Source organism: Ochotona princeps, chromosome 17 (assembly GCF_030435755.1).
Source record: "Ochotona princeps isolate mOchPri1 chromosome 17, mOchPri1.hap1, whole genome shotgun sequence".
NCBI lineage: Eukaryota > Metazoa > Chordata > Mammalia > Lagomorpha > Ochotonidae > Ochotona > Ochotona princeps.
Genome location: NC_080848.1, coordinates 46,129,146 through 46,144,713, shown reverse-complemented (window position 1 = coordinate 46,144,713; position 15,568 = coordinate 46,129,146). Strand labels below are relative to the sequence as shown.

Here is a 15,568-nt window from a genome sequence, read left to right as displayed (position 1 = left end):
GGTTAGAGCTGACAGTCCCTGTGTGGATGTAAGTTGTAAATAGGGGCTGAATATCGTAGAAGGTTCCGCTGGGTTTCCCCTCCTGGCAACAGCTTGGCCTACTGGGGCATTTATTGTGGAAAAGGGGTTGTGTTCCTGGGCTGGCTGCAACAGTCGTGGATGCACGGTTGTACCTCTTTCTCCCCTCTGACGTTTCTACAGTTTTAGTGTATGACGTAATCTGTGAACACACACAACAGGAAAGAGAACAGTTAAATTCTCTCGCCAACGGTGTGAGTGCCTCAGACTTGGCCCGATAGGGGAACCTCACGTCCAGCCTGACAAAGAGAGAGTGTCTGGGCTTCTCATGGCGGTGGAGGTGACCCAGGCCCTACAAGGTCTAGGGGCGGGGAGGCTCACAGGGAGCCAGGTGTACCTTGGGATGCAGGGGATGTCTCCCAGACAGCAGCCACCTGTGGGCTTTGCCTGGGCACCTGTTGGAGCCCCAGCTTTCCTTCCTGTGGAATCTTCCTAGACAGAACGTGTATCTGGGGGTTGTCTGATGGAGAAGACTCTGCGCCTGTCTTTCTGTTTTATTCATGTGGATAGGTACCAAAGAAAGGACAGTTTCTTGGACTCATTCCTTTGTCTGCAGGTGTGCAGTTTTTCCAAAGAACCAAATCACGCCACAGAAACATACGTGGATGCTTACCATGTTTATGGAAAGTGGAACTAGAAGTTTCCTTTGGCGCAAAAAGGTTTTGAAATCCATGCAAAAATGAAAATGCTTGCAAAAATCCATACAAAAATGATGAAAAAGAAGTATTTAAAAAATTTTTTTTCTATTTTTTTATTTTTGACAATCTTTACATAGTTAATTAGGGCACAAAGGTTCAAGGGCTATAGGAAAGTGGGTAAGACTATGATTCCCACATTTTTTCCTGTATGTGGGATTAAAGGGGAGGTAAAGGGAGAAGCCCCGCCCAACCTCCCAGCATCCCCGATGTGGAGCACGCTCCGAGGGTCTTGCTCAAGTAGTTTTGATAGTTCAACAGTTCTGAATTGTTATCAGTTTCGCCATTCCAAGTGCAATGAGGTTGCTGAAGAATCCTCTGATCAACGTAGTCCATCTTAGAGTCTCCGTTTGCCCTGTTTGAAAAAGAAGTATTATGACAAAAATTATGCAGATTTGAACTTTCCTTTTACATCAAAATTATTTTTCAATTCTCTTTTGATTCTATTCATTTTAGGTAACTCAATTTCTGTTCCTACATAGATAAGTTTTTTTTAATATATATTTTTAGTTGAAAGGCAGGTTGAGAGAAAAAGAGAGAGAGAGAGAGAGAGAGACTCCTTCATTTGTTGGCTCACTCCCCAAATGGCTGCAGTGGCCAGAGCTGCACTGATTGAAGCTGGGGGACAGAAGCTTCTTCTAGGTCTATCATGTATATGCAGGAGCCCAGGGGTTTGGTCCAGTCTGCTGATTTCCCTAGCTATGAGCAGGGAGCTGGATTGGAATTGGAGCAGCTGGGACACAAAGTGACACCCATATGGGGCCCATGCCACAGGCGGAGGCTTAGCCTACTGTGCCCCAGCACTGGCCCCTGAATGGTCTGCTTTATATGTGATTTGGTCATTATGTGCGTCCTCAGCGTCACAGCCTTGTGGTCTACCACTGCTCCACCACTGCTCCCGTCACCTGCGTCTCCCTGTGCTGTGTGTGGGATTATCTGGTAGAGTCTGGGCTGGGGCTTTGAGATCCCTGAGGCTTTTCCCAATCAGCCTCTCCAGGCTTGCCGGGTCTGCTTTGGGAGCGCTGGTCTGCCCTGAATCTTCTGGTGAAGCCTGTGCTCAGAGCCAGGCAGGTGCTCTCCTGGAGGGAGGGAGAGCTACACTGTATGTGAGAGGTGAAGGCTTAGTCCCCAGCCCCTTTTCAACATGCTTATAAGCCTTGGCTGGTTTTGAAATACAGAAGGATAGAGATCTTCCATTTGCTGTCTCTCTTCTCAAATGCCTGTGATAGCCAGGGCTGGGCTGGTTGATGTCAGGAGCCTGGCTCTCAATCCGGGTCTCCTAACGTGAGGTACTGGGACCCACATGTCTGAGCTGTTAGGGTTACATTCCCGGGTGTATATTAGCAGAAAACTGTAACCCAGGTACTTTGATACTGACTGAGGACATCCTAAGAGGTGTTTCAGTGATGGTGCCCAATTGTCCCCATCCCTTCCTCCCCCTTTTGCTAGAGAAGGGAGGACAGGAGAGTACAGTGGTTTGTTCTGGGAAGTTTTATTTCCTTGTAACTCATAATATCCAAACATTATGGTTACAAAGGCCATCAATGGCTTCTGGATTTTTCTTCAGACATCTTGAATTGTATGAGTTGTTCCTTCAGGGGTGTCCTTAGGGAGCCTCTAGAACCTTCTGGAAGCCCTATGAGCAAGCCTGTTGTGTGTTCCACCTCAGACTTGAAAGTAGCTCCTCTCTGTGGCCTGTGGGATGGCATGATGAATTCCCAGGGTGGGAGTGGCTTCCCGCTGCATTAACCACTGTTCTTTCCTTCCCCAGGCCTGTGGTTAGGGATCGTGGTCTGCGCCGTCTCTCAGGCTGTGTGTTTTCTGGGCTTTATTGCTCGGCTCAATTGGACGAAGGCCTGCCAACAGGTAACTACGCTCACTGCTGTCCCTGTCAAAGTTGCTTTTCCAGAAAACAGGTGGGCTCCACTTCGGTGCCCTCTCTCATTTTGGAAGACGTTTTTTTTTTCTTTTTCATCACCAGTGTTGTTTTTTTGGTTTGCTATGTTGACCAATTTTTTTTTAAAAAAAGATTTATTTGGAAGGCAATGGGAGAGGGAAGAACAGAGATCTTCCATTTGCCGGTTCATTCCCCAGAGGACCACGGTGGTCAGGTGCCTGAGTCGGGCTGAAACCCGGAGGCTAGGACTCTGTCCAGGTCTCCCATGCAGGTGGCAGGAGGCCCAAAACTTGAGCCATCTTCTGCTGTTTTTTTCAGGCACAGTAGCAAAGAGCTGGATCAGAAGTGGAGCAGCTGGGACTCAAACTGGCACTCAGACATGGGATGCTGGCATTGCAAGAGGCAGCTCAGCCTACTGAGGCATGCTAGCTTCTATTTTCAGTAGATTTAATCCAGATGTGAAGGACCAGATACCCCTAACCTTATCTGTTTCCCTTTGTTTTAATCATTGAGCAACAAAAAATAGAAGGTTCTTTTCGTCCTTGTATCTCGTGCTAGTTTATCCCCTGAGCCAGAAAGGCCAGTCTCAGGGTAAGAATTGGTATTGGGGGCAGGCATTTGGCCTAGCACCCGAGCTGTTTCCAGGTTGGATGCTGTGGTTTGATTTCTTTGTTCTGGCTCCCAACTCCAGGCAGCCCCTGGGAGTCAGCGTTGCTAGCTCATGTAACTGGGCTCCTGTCCCTCACATGGGAGACCTGGTTCCAGCTGCAGGCACCCCTCCCCGCTGCTCCCTTGACTGTTGTGGGCGCCTGTGGAGTGAACCAGCAGATTGGAGCTCTGCACACATCTGTGTCTATTACAAAAACAACAAAACACAAAAACAAAGCAAAAGTATTGACCCTAGAAGCAAAGACAGGAAGCATGGCTTCCTATTCCTACTGTTTATTTATAATCCTAAAATAATTTGTTAAGATACTTGTGTGCCTTATCCTTCTCCTTAACATTCTGGGGGTCATTGTGGGGTCTGGCCATAGATGGGAGAAGAAAGAAGGGAAAATTGCGGTGAGCTCCGTGACTGTTTTCGCCCTCCCTCTGCACTGCCACATGTTGACATTCCCACCTATGACCACACTCTGGTCACTGTGCAGGCTGCTTCCACACCTGTGACCTGGAGGAACTTCCATCTCCGCTGTCAGTGAAGGTTCCTGGCCTGGCTGTTGCTGAACTGGGTGGTGGAGTCATATATACTCATAGCACTGATGTTGAGCTTTGTGGACTTACCTGAGTTTCAACTTGTAGGCTCAGATCCATGCCAACGTGGTGGTGAACATGGCCTCCAGCGGGAATTCCGCTGTGTTCTCAGACCTGCTTCACTCAGGTAGGTACGGCTCTCTGGGTTCTGGGTCAACCTTGCTTGGTGGCCCTCAAGGGATTCTCTATGGGACGCAGCTGATGTTGCTGTGAGCTTCCGTTCCAAGAGGGCAGCTGTGTTTAGAAGCTAATGTCCAGTAACACCCAGTTGGAGGTTGTTTGTGTTTGCTTCAATTCCACACCTGGGCAGGTCACTATAGAGGCCTGAAGGGTCACCAGTTTTCCAGGAGTTTCTATAGACCATCAAGGATCTCCGAGCCTCCAGGAATTTGTGGCACTTTGTGTCAGGAAGCTGTAGGCATGTCTGATTACTTGGCTGTCCTGTGCTGTGAGCCTGCCTTGGAAACTGCCATTGGCGTGTTTGTTTTAACCTAGTCTCTCATGTTCATCAGGCTAACAGCCATGGGTGTTGATGAGCAGCATGGGGAGTGATGATCTTTCGTTCTGTCGGTTTCACCAAATTCCCACACCTGCCTCACTAGGCCCCTGGGCCTCTGGCCAAGCCGTCACAGCATCCTGTCTTCATAACTTCCCCCTCACCTTCCTAGGTCCTTTGGCTAGGCTGCAGATTAAGTTGACAAAAGATACAGTGAGCACATGTATCTCATACAAAATAAGAGGCTCAGGGAGGGCTGGGGTTACTGACACCGAGATCCAGAGCTGCAGGAAGGATGAGCGGGTGGAGTTTCTGAGCAGCGGTGGTGACTTGAGTTATGAGAGGGTGAAGGGAAGAGACGCAGAAGGATGAACGCAATCTCGCTGTCCAGATAAAAAATCCTTAGGGACTTTACTAACACAGCTTTCCTGGATAGATATACGTGTATTTTTACAAGAGGGCGGCTCTGCACAGCCATTCCTGTACCTGCATTGTCTCGGAGTAGGCAGCTGGAGCTATGCCCGATCAGTGATAATGGATGGCATATTATGGTCTCTGACAGCTGTGTTTTGGGGTGATGTGTCATGATCCCCAATTCCTCCTTATAATTTAATCTCCTGTGAGTTTGCATACTGGCTTTTTTTTTTTTTTTTTAAGATCTGAAAGGCAGTGGATAGACAGAAATAGAACTTCCACTCTGCTTCACTCTGTAAATGCCCTCAACAGCCCAGGGCTTGGCCATGCTTTAGTATGCGGCAAGGAAGTCCTTCCAGAGAGACCACGTGGGTGCAGGAGCCCAGGCACTGGGGCCATCTGCTGCTGCCTTCCCAGGTGCATTAGCAGGGAGCTGGCTGGGAAGTATAGCAGTGGGACTGAACCAGTGCTCCAGCGTGGAATGTCGGTGTCCAAGAGGCAGGTTAACCCTCTGCACCACAGCCCTGGTCCCATCTCAAATGACTTCTGAAACAATTTTCAAATAAGTCTGTAGATTCATCAAAGATAACCTGCACTCAGGAGATCAGACAACCAGAATGGGAACTGGGAAAATTAAAGCTGGTCGCCGACCACAGCTAAGCCAATGTGCTGAGTATAAAAACAGCCTCATGCTGTCCAGGTGTTAAATAATACTTTTCTGAGCCTGGTGTGGTAGCCTAGCGGCTAAAGTCCTTGCCTTGCATGTGCTGGGATCCCATATAGGTGCCAATTCTTATCCCGGCCGCTGCGTTCCCATCCAGCTCCCTGCTTGTGGCCTGAGAAAGCAGTCGAGGACGGCCCAAGACCTTGGGACCCTGCACCTGTATGGGAGACCTGGAAGAAGCTCCTGGCTCCTGGTTTTGGATCAGCTCAGCTCAGGCCATTGCAGCCACCTGGGGAGTGAACCAGCAGATGGAAGATCTTTCTCTCTGATTGTCCTTCTCTCTGTAAATCTTTCCATAAAAAATAATCTTTTGAAAATTACTTTTCCCTCAGAACTCTGAGAGCACTTTAATGTTCCTAATATCCGTTTTTCTCATGAAGAGGACTCCCGGGCCAGCACTCAGCCTGGAGATTAGAAGGACAGTGTCTCACAGCCCGGGGCTCGGGTTCTGTTCCCGGCTCCGACTCCCAGTGCCCGCCCGCTGTGTGCAGGCCCCTAGGTGGAGACTGTCCACCTCTCTGTCACATAAACACGATTTAGAACAACAGAAAAAGTGTACCAATTTTATTCTTGTGCTGTTACATAGTCCTTCATTTTTGTCTTGGTAAACTTACTTCCTTATTTTTATTTTATGTGCCTAAGTGTCCCGACACTAAGTAGAGTTGTATGTCTTGCTGTTGCTCGATGCCTCATAAGCCCTTGGATGTGGAGATTGGTATTTTTCTTCAGTTCTGTGAAGAGCCCGAACTGCTGTTTAGTGTATTTCCCCTGCATTCGCTGTTTTTTAAATGTGAATTTTCAATGAAAAATTTTTAAAAAGATATTTGAAAGACAGTGTTAGAGAAAGAGAGAATCTTTCACTTGCTGGTCTACTCCCCAAACAGCTGCAAAGACCAGGGCTGGGCCAGACCAAAGCCAGGAGCTTCTTCCAGGTCTCTCCTGTGGGTGCTGGGGTGAAGCACTTGAACCATCTCCCACTGCTTTCCCAAAAGCATTTGCAAGAAACTGGATTGGAAGTAGAGAAGCTGGGATGTGGAAGCAGCACCTGAGTGGATGCCTGTGTCTCAGGCAGCAGCTTAACCTACTGTGCTACAGTTAGAGCCCCTCCGTTCACTTTGTTTCTGAAACACTTATGAGTATTGGCCCCTTGAACACGTCACCTGTGAATGTTACCCTAGAACACGGTGGGATGGTGACTGTGTGAGGAGGAGTGGCCGAGGCAGTGGGCGGCAGGACTAACGTTTATTCACCGCAGCAGCTGCTTCCTGGACTCTCAGTTTTTAGTGCACATCTCCCTGAGATAGTTCCTTTGAAGCTGCTCATGGTGTGTTTCCCTCCGCCCCGCCCCCATAGCAGGTGCCGAAAGTGATAGAGGATTCGTGCTGGCCGACGGAAAAGCCGAGGAGGAGCAGGTGCCCCAGGAGCCCTCTCGTCCTGCCCGCCCGGTGGGCAGTGCTCATTTGTCGGTGAAACAGCTGCTGCTGCGGCGAGGGCTCCTGCTCCTGGGCGTCCTGCTAGTCTTGCTGGCGGGGATCCTCGTGAAAGTGTATGTCAGAATTCAGTGACGTGGCAGGAGAGAGGGCGGGGCTACCTGAAGCACGCTTCCCCTGGGGTGCTGTCCCAGTAAAGCTGTCTTCAGTTGACAAGACTGTACGTGGACAATGCCTGAAGCCCACCTCCCAACAATGGGACTGTAGCACGGCATGCCCAAGAATCTCACTTGTGATGTGGGTTGCCCACCAACTGCCTGGTGTCTCCAACAAGATCCAAATCCCAACGGAAGGCTTTTGTGCTTGCATTATGAGGTCAAGCCATCTGTGCTTTGAGCTTCCGACTCGCAAGCACAAGGTGATAATTTTCTTAATGTAATCCAGCTGTGCCATAGAGCTCCCCCTCCACCCCCAAAAAAGCAAGCCTTCATTCTGTCTCGGGCCACTTCTGAAGGGGACCTTCACCCACCGCTGGCTGCGCCAAGGACTCTTGTGTCGTGACGGGCAGTGACGTGTGACTTAGCACTTTTTTCTGCTTCCTGTGTTTTAAGTTACGAACCTATAGACAAAGCCCTTCAAAAAGAAAAATCCTCTTGTGTGAATGCTTGAAAATATATTTTACAAAATATCTTTCCTTGTGTCTTGGATCGTTCTTCAGCGGGGCCCCCGGCATCTGTCCATCTTCCCCTGGGATCTAGCTCGCAGGTGCTGTGGGCTCCGGAAACACAAGGTGTGAATCAAGGGCTGGTCCTTTCTGACGTCACGGTGGAGGGTGGCCTGGGAAGACGGTGTGATGACACCCACGTGACGGGACTCCTACGTCATTCTGTGAGGTAGGAGACAGATTTGGGGGTGCCTACAGAAAGCAGAACACCTCTGGCAGGGAACGTAGCAGCCGAGGAACAGCCCAACAGTATGGTGTGGAGGCTGGGGTCGCTCCCTTGACCCTATCTGTCCCTCATACCCCGGTAACCACAGGTGACCACATCTCTCCCATCTCGCAAGTCTGGCCACGTTGTGTAACGAAACCTGGACAGGAAATGCTCTGTTTTCACACCCAGCCAAACCTCTGTCCAGGAGAAAGGGTTGGGGAGAGGAGAAATAGTGGCAAGAAGTGGACCCCACGCCCTCATAAATCCGACCTGAACCCATCCTTCGGACTGCTTCACCCCATGCAATTCTTTCAGGAGTGTGCAAGCAGCCCTGTCCCCCTGTCTCCTGGAGCAAGCCCCCCTCCCTGCACTCCCTCAGCAGGCTACAAGGACGCTGGCAGGGCCGGTGCTGCAGTGGATACAACAGCCAGGCATGGCTTTGCCCTGAAAAGAACAAGATAACGACCAAAATCAGAGGAGAGAGAAACTACGCCCGGCTGACTGTGACCAGGGTCACCCGAAGCTGTCTTGCTCCCACCTCGGGGCATTGACGCCTGCTGCCCTAGATCTGTGTGACTGGCCCTCACACCGACATCCTTTCTCCCCAAGAACCCCTGCCCTGTCCCCTTCTCCTCCCCATGTCCCCAAGGCTCTTCCAACCCCTCCGCACGCCTGGACGCCACCCCAGGAGTCCCGAACACCTGGACGCGAACATCTGTGGTGGGCGTGGAGGCTGGGGTCGCTCCCTCTGCCCTCTCTGGTCCGCCCTACAAGCTTCTCCTCTTCCCGCAGCTGTCTCCTCGGAGAACCTTGGGTGTCCGGAGCTCCTCCCCTCTCTCCCCTGGGGCCCGCGGGAGTTGCTGGTGTCCAGGCTGGTGTCCACCGCGCGCCGCACCTCCTCGCTGTCCCTGGCCCAGCTGATGATCTTTCTCATCAGGCTGGTCAGCCCCATCTTCTGCGGACCCCTGAGCAAAGCGGAGCCGGACACCGTCACCCTGGCCATCTCGGTAGGTGCTGCCCTTGCCCTGTGGGTCTCGGCATCGCTCAGGAGCGTGACTCCTGCGTGGGCTCGCCACTTTGGTGCTAGGCTGGTGGTGGAGGAGGCGGTGGGTCAGGGGAGCAGAGAAGCCCCAGACTGTATGTGTTTTTATGAGGAGATGACAGCAGCAGACTTGTAGATTAATCGCAGTTATCTGCTATTAGTAGTCAAGGTAACCCGTTCACCCTGATCGCCTTATTGCACCCTCCTGTCCTGTCTGAAATGATACCATCTCAAGTCTTTTTGTTCCCCTGGTTTTTTTTTTTCTTTCTTTCCTTCTAGATTCTCGGAAAATTCCCACCCTGTGAGGTGAGGGATGCCCTAAGCTGATCCCAAAGGGGCCTGAGTTTCTGGATGGTGAACAGGCGTTAGGTCTGTTGCTGCAGTTTAGTGAGCTAAGTGACGTTAAGGGACATTTTATTTTCTTGCTTGCTTGGAAGGTTTCAGATGAACCTCTAGAAAGAGTGGGGAAGAGGAGGAGTTTCATACACATTGGCTGAACTGGGTCCCCTGCAGGACCTCTGCATGGCACAGCGCAGTGGTCCCCTCTCCCCTCCCACCTTGTAGGCTCCTGGAGCTCCCTAGGGGTTTGGCATGAGCCAGACCCCCTGCACGGCACAGGGCAGCAGTCCCCTCCTCTCCCCCCCCACAAGGCTCCTGGATGTCCCTGAGTGTGAGCGCGCGTTGGCAGGGGTGAGGACGATGACCCAAGACCAGGAGTGGGGTCCAGCCGTGACTCTCCCAGAGCTTATTTCTGGACAGCCCCATCCAGAGTGGGAGGGGAAGTGAGAGGAGGGGGCGCTGCTGGTCAAAGGGTACAAACTCGAGCCATGGGGAGGGTTAAGTTTTGAGATACAATGTACAACACGCAGACTACCGCTTTAACACCACAGGTCAAAACAACAAACAAACCCAATTCCAACCATATCACCACAGAAATGGTAAATAACTTAGGTGATGGATATGCGAATTAGCTTGATCTAATCATTCCACGTTGTGTTGGCTGACTGCATCGAATCCATTTCATTTCATTTGCTACGAAATCAGTAGATGGAAGGTCTGTCTTTCTCTAACCTCTGTCTCTCTCTGCCTCTCGAATAAACAAAGCAACAAATGACCCTGAAATGTTTACTTTTTAGGAACATTTTTCATAACTGTTGGATTGCCTAACAGATGAAACAAAACAAAAACATCTGGTTCACTCTCCAAACTCCCCAAACAGCTGGAAGTGGGGCAGAGAAGAAGCCAGGAGCCCCAACTCCACCCAGGTCTCTCCTGCGGGTGGCACTGCCTGCTCCCGGGGGACCATTAGCAGAGCTGCAACCCAAGCCCGGATACACTGTCACATCTTTCATCTTTTAACTTCATTTTTTCCCCTGCACACTTTTGAAAGGGACTCGCTTGTTGGGTGAGAGGAGGGTCAAGAACTGCTGGGGTGGCCCAAGGTTCAGGGAGAAGGGCCCCCTGCAAGGCTGCAATGTGAGAGAAGATAGATGTCTCCCTGACACCAAGCGCAGGTGGGGCCCCGACAGGGTTGAAAAGAGACCAAGCAAGGGAAGCTCAAAATCCCCCTGTGGGCCCCCATGGCAGGACGAGGATGGGGGGGAGGGCTGGCGATGCAGTGATTTGCGGGTTCCTGAAAGGCAATGGAATGGCAGGAGTTTGAGCCCACCCCTAAGAATGGCAATAGAGACCAGGAAAGGAGAACCCGGGCGTGGGGGAGAGGAGAGGCGGGGGGAACCACCATATGACATCATCCATCAGCACGACAAGACAAAGGCCTGGATGTGACTAAGTGACAGTATTCTGTTTTTTGAAGATTGAATAATATTCCATTGTGTATATCTGAGGGCACTTCCAAAAGTTCTTAACTGCATCCTAGGTGAAATCCACTCATAGCTTTCAAAATTTTTTTGCACCAGAATAGACTTGTCTTTTTATTTCAGTTTTCCATGAACTTTTTTTTTTTTTAAGGGAAAGGGACAGCAAGAGAGGTAGCTTTCCTTTTTATTTATTTATTGTATTTTTATTGGAAAGTCAGATTTACAGAGAGGAAGATCTTCCATCTACTGGTTCACACCTCAAGTGGCTGCGATGACTGGAGCTGAGCCAATCTGAAGCAGGGAACCAGGAACCTCCTCCAGGTCTCCCACGCGGGTGCAGGGTCCCAAAGCTTGGGGCCGTCCTCGACTGCTTTCTCAGGCCACAAGCAGGGAGCTGGATGGGAAGTGGAGCAGCTGGGGCACAAACTGGCACCCATATGGTATCTGGGTACGTGCAAGGCAGGGACTTTAGACACTGGGCTACTGTGCTGGGTCCTTCCATCAACTTGTGAAGGTATTTCATATACTAACCACCTTTTCATGTGATGAGCATCCAAGTAGATTTCCTATCCCGGCTATTGTAAATAACGCCGCACTTGGTGTGAGGTTGCAGGTATCTGACACTGGTCCCAGTCCCTCCTAGCAGGGCGATCATGGGGTCTGGCCGTGTGCAGCCATCCGAGATCTTCTTAGTGTTCCTTCCCACGGTAGCTGTGTCAACTCCTGCTCCATACAAGCAGCGGGCAAGGCTCCGCCAGCACTTGTTAGCATTCCTCCTTCTGGTGAAGCCACTGCAGCAGGTGTGTGTTGCTGGCTCGTGCAGCAGGTGTGTGATGATTGGTTGTGCAATAGGTATGTGATCATGGCCCGTTGTAGCAGGTGTGTGATGACGGCTCATGCTTTCAGTCAGCATTTCCCTAATGAGTGGTGATGTTGAGCATCTTCATGAACTTGCTGACCTTCCCACGGGTCTGCTGCTAAGGACTCATCAGTCAGGAGAGATGTCACGAGTTTGAACTGTGTTTACCTTGAGTCTGTGTCTTTGGCCCTGAAGACATATCATTACAGCCACGAGTTACTGAACTTTTTTTTTTTAAAGATTTATTCATTTTTATTACAGCCAGATATACGCAGAGGAGGAGAGAAAGAGAGGAAGATCTTCCGTCCGATGATTCACTCCCCAAGTGACCACAACGGGCCGATGCGCGCCGATCTGAAGCCGGGAACCTGGAACCTCTTCCGGGTCTCCCACGTGGGTGCAGTGTCCCAATGCATTGGGCCGTCCTCAACTGCTTTCCCAGGCCACAAGCAGGGAGCTGGATGAGAAGTGGAGCTGCCGGAATTAGAACCGGCGCCAATAAGGGATCCTGGGGCTTTCAAGGCGAGGACTTTAGCCGCTAGGCCACGCCTCCGGGCCCGAGTTACTGAACATTTAACAGTGACAGGAAAGTATGAAAAATAACATAATGAACACCTGTGATTTACAATACTAACACTTTATCTTCGAACTACCATTTTCTTAAAAACAGAAATTAAACATTGTAGATAGAGCTTATGGTAGGACTACATTATGCTGTGAATCTCAGAAAAAAATTAATAAATTCATGAAGAAGGTTGAATTTTATTTTTTCTCATACAGGATAGCTGATAGAGTTGTTGAGTTGGGGGGTTCCTGTCCCTTCTCCAGGCGCAGGGCTCCAGGCAGGGCTGTCCCTGCTGTGGAGTCATGTGTGCCCTGCAGGAGTGGGGCCAGCATGTAGCCCTTATCCACATGTGCCATATTCTGCCTCATCCTCTGGCCAAACTCTAGGCCACAGAGTTGCGTTCTCCACCTCTGACCCCACAGTCATGTTATTTTGTTTCTCCACTATGTGGTTTGCATTCCCAAGCTCACCTCATGGACCAGGATGGCTCTGGTAGGGCTCCCACATTCCAGTTAGTCAAGAGAGAGTTCCCCCACACTCTTGGAGAACTTTCCCCGGACCTGGCGTTGTGATGTGGCAAGTGAAGCCTCTGATGTCAGCAGCCCAAGCTGGATCACTGGCTGGAGTCCGGCCTGATTCTCAGATCCAGCTCCCTGGTAGTGCAGCTGGGAAGGCGTCAATGATGGCCCGGTTCAGTTCAAGCCACCGTCGCCATTTGGGGATTTAGCCACTAACTAGAAGATTCTCTCTCATTCTGTCTTCCAAATGAAAAAAATAAGTCTTTTTTAAAAAAGAAAATTTCCCAAATGTTGCCCTCACCAATTCTGATTTTCGTCGGGAGCATTTATTCACTTGGATGCAAAAAACTGTAAGATATGTACAACTAGCCTCTAAAATACGATGCTTTTTTTCTGTGAAAGAGAAATGGATTCTCTTTATTTTTTAATAAGTTAGAGGGCCTTTTTATTACTATGATTTTTTTCCAATTTATTATTATTTTATGATACATTTTCATAGGCTCTGGGATTTCCCTTATCCCGTCCCCAAATACCCCGAACTGATTCCCCCGACATTAGTACAACAGTATAGTTCTTCATGAACAGTCCTAAGTCCATCATTCTGCTATTTAAGCGTATTCTGATATTGGAGGACTGGACAATGGCCGAGTCCAGCATCCTATAGTCAAGATATATTTCACAATTTCATTGGGAATCCCTCTTTGATCTGAAAGTGGAGATGCATACTGCATTGTACCTTCACATCTGGATATGATAGTCTCTATTACAGTTACTACACATCCCTTTAAATGAAAAGCCACAAAACAAAATCAACAACAGGGAGAAAAATAGAAACTTGCAATGCCATGAAGTTAAATAACATGCTACTGAATGATTAATGTGTTGCTGAAGAAATGGAAATCAAGAACCTTCTTGAAGAAAGTGATGAAATTGTGTGATCTATCAGTCAGTGAAGAATTTAATATGAGGAAAATTTGTTTTGAGAAAAGGAAAGTAAAAACAAAAACAGCAAAATCCATGAGATATAATTTCTGCTGATCCTTGATGGTGATACGTGCCTCCTGTAGGCAACAGATATAGATGGGTTTTGCTTTTTGATTCAGTCCATTAATTTATGTTTGATTGATGAGTTTAAGCTATTTACATTCAGGGTTAATATAGATAAGTGGTAATTTGGTCCTGTCATTTTAGCAATGGGTTGTGCATTGTTTGATTTAGTCTTCTGTTGTCATTTTACTGGGATGTTTTCCACATGTGCCTTTGGTTTTGGTGGGTGTCATGCCTTTTCTCTGTCAAGAGAACATCTTTAAATAGGGCAGGTCTGGAAGAGGCATATTCTTGACGTTTTCTTTACTGCGGAAGAATTTTATTTTATTTTCAAAGACAAAGCAAAGCTTTGCTAGGTTATTAAAATCTGCAATATATCACTCCATCCTCTTCTGACCTCTCAGGTCAGTTGTGAGTCTGATTGGGGCTCCTCTAAATGTTAGTTGATTTTTTTTCACGTGCATATTTCAGGACCTTTTCCTTATGTTCAACTGAAGAGAGCTTGGTTATCATGTGTCCTGGCGATGATCGTTTTTGGTCAATCCTATTGGGAGTTCTGTGCCCCTCCTGTATGTTGTTTCCCAATTCTTTCGCCATATTAGCAAAGTTTTTATTTAACATTTTGTTGAATACATCTTTAAACCCAACTTTTCTTTCTGCATTTTCGGGAACTCCATGACTCTTATATTGCCTTGAAATAGTATTTCTTCATTATTAAATACTTTTTTTTTGTCTTGAGTCAGCTCTATTTCCAGCTTTTTGATTGTTTCCCCATTGTGGCATGAAATATCTTCCAATTCTGAGATTCTTTCTTCTATCTCATTCATGCTTTTTCTTTTTCTTTTTTTTTTTATAAAGGAGCCTGGTTTTTATTATTATTATTTATTGCAAAGGCAGATTTACAGAGAGAAGGAGAGAGAGAAAGATCTTTCCACTGGTCCACTCCCCAAGTGGCCATAACGGCTGGAGCTGTGCTGATCTGGGAGCCAAGAGCCAATGGGTCTCCCACGTTGGTGCAGGGTCCCAAGGTTTTGGGTCATCTTCCACTGCCCTTGTGCTCTCCCAGGTCACAAACAGGGAACTGGAAGGGAAGTTGGTCAGCTGGGACACAAAACAGTGCTCATATAGGATTCCAACTCACAAAGAGACGACTTTAGCCGCTATGCTACCACTCCAGGCCTGCCTCATATATTCTGTTGCTGAGGCTTCCCACTGAATTTTTAATTTGCTCCATTGTGTCATTCAAGTGGAGGGCCTTTAAAAAAAATATTTATTTATTTGAAAGAGTTACATACAGAACCTTCCATCAGTTGCAATAGCCAGGGCTGGGCCAGGCTGAAGCCAGGAACCAAGAGCTTCTTCCATATCTCCTACAGGGGGGTCAGGGGACCAAGTACTTGGGTTTTCCCAGGCCCTTAACAGGGAGCTGGTAGGGAAATGGAGCAGGTAAGACTTGAACCGGTGCTCACAGGGAATGTTAGTGTTGTAGGCAGAGGTTTAATTTGTTGCACCACAGCAGCAGCCCTGAGAAATGGTCAGTGCTAAGATGGGAACTGCGACACACTGGGCCACGGTGGGCAGTTCTAGCCCTGAAATCCTCCCACGGTCGCCGGGTGCCTCCTAACCCTTGTCAACTTCCATGCACGTGCCTGCTCGAGGAGGAAGTCCTCTCAGAGCTTCTTTGCACGGTCCCAGATGGAAGTTGAGCAACAGTCAGTAGCTCGGATGCATGGTTTCACTTCCCATGGCTTCACACACCCATGGTCCACAAGGAGGGTAAGTCCACTAGAGGATATTTTC

At 48.9% G+C, this 15,568-nt stretch overlaps 1 protein-coding gene across 3 annotated transcripts in view; it reads left to right on the top strand.

Moving 5' to 3' along the window:
* Positions 1 to 7,385, top strand: part of SLC47A1 (solute carrier family 47 member 1) — a 31,084-nt gene extending 23,699 nt beyond the window's left edge. Inside the window, exons 15-17 of one of the 3 annotated variants that reach the window (XM_058676339.1) lie at positions 2,545 to 2,639; positions 3,970 to 4,048; positions 6,912 to 7,385. In XM_058676339.1, the coding sequence (XP_058532322.1) occupies positions 2,545 to 2,639; positions 3,970 to 4,048; positions 6,912 to 7,120 (383 nt within the window). In that variant the 3' untranslated portion in view covers positions 7,121 to 7,385. Of the gene's footprint in view, positions 1 to 2,544; positions 2,640 to 3,969; positions 4,049 to 6,908 lie in introns of all 3 variants that reach the window. The other 2 variants (XM_058676340.1, XM_004599644.4) reach the window with 2 other exon arrangements.
* The last annotated feature ends 8,183 nt before the right edge of the window (positions 7,386 to 15,568 follow it).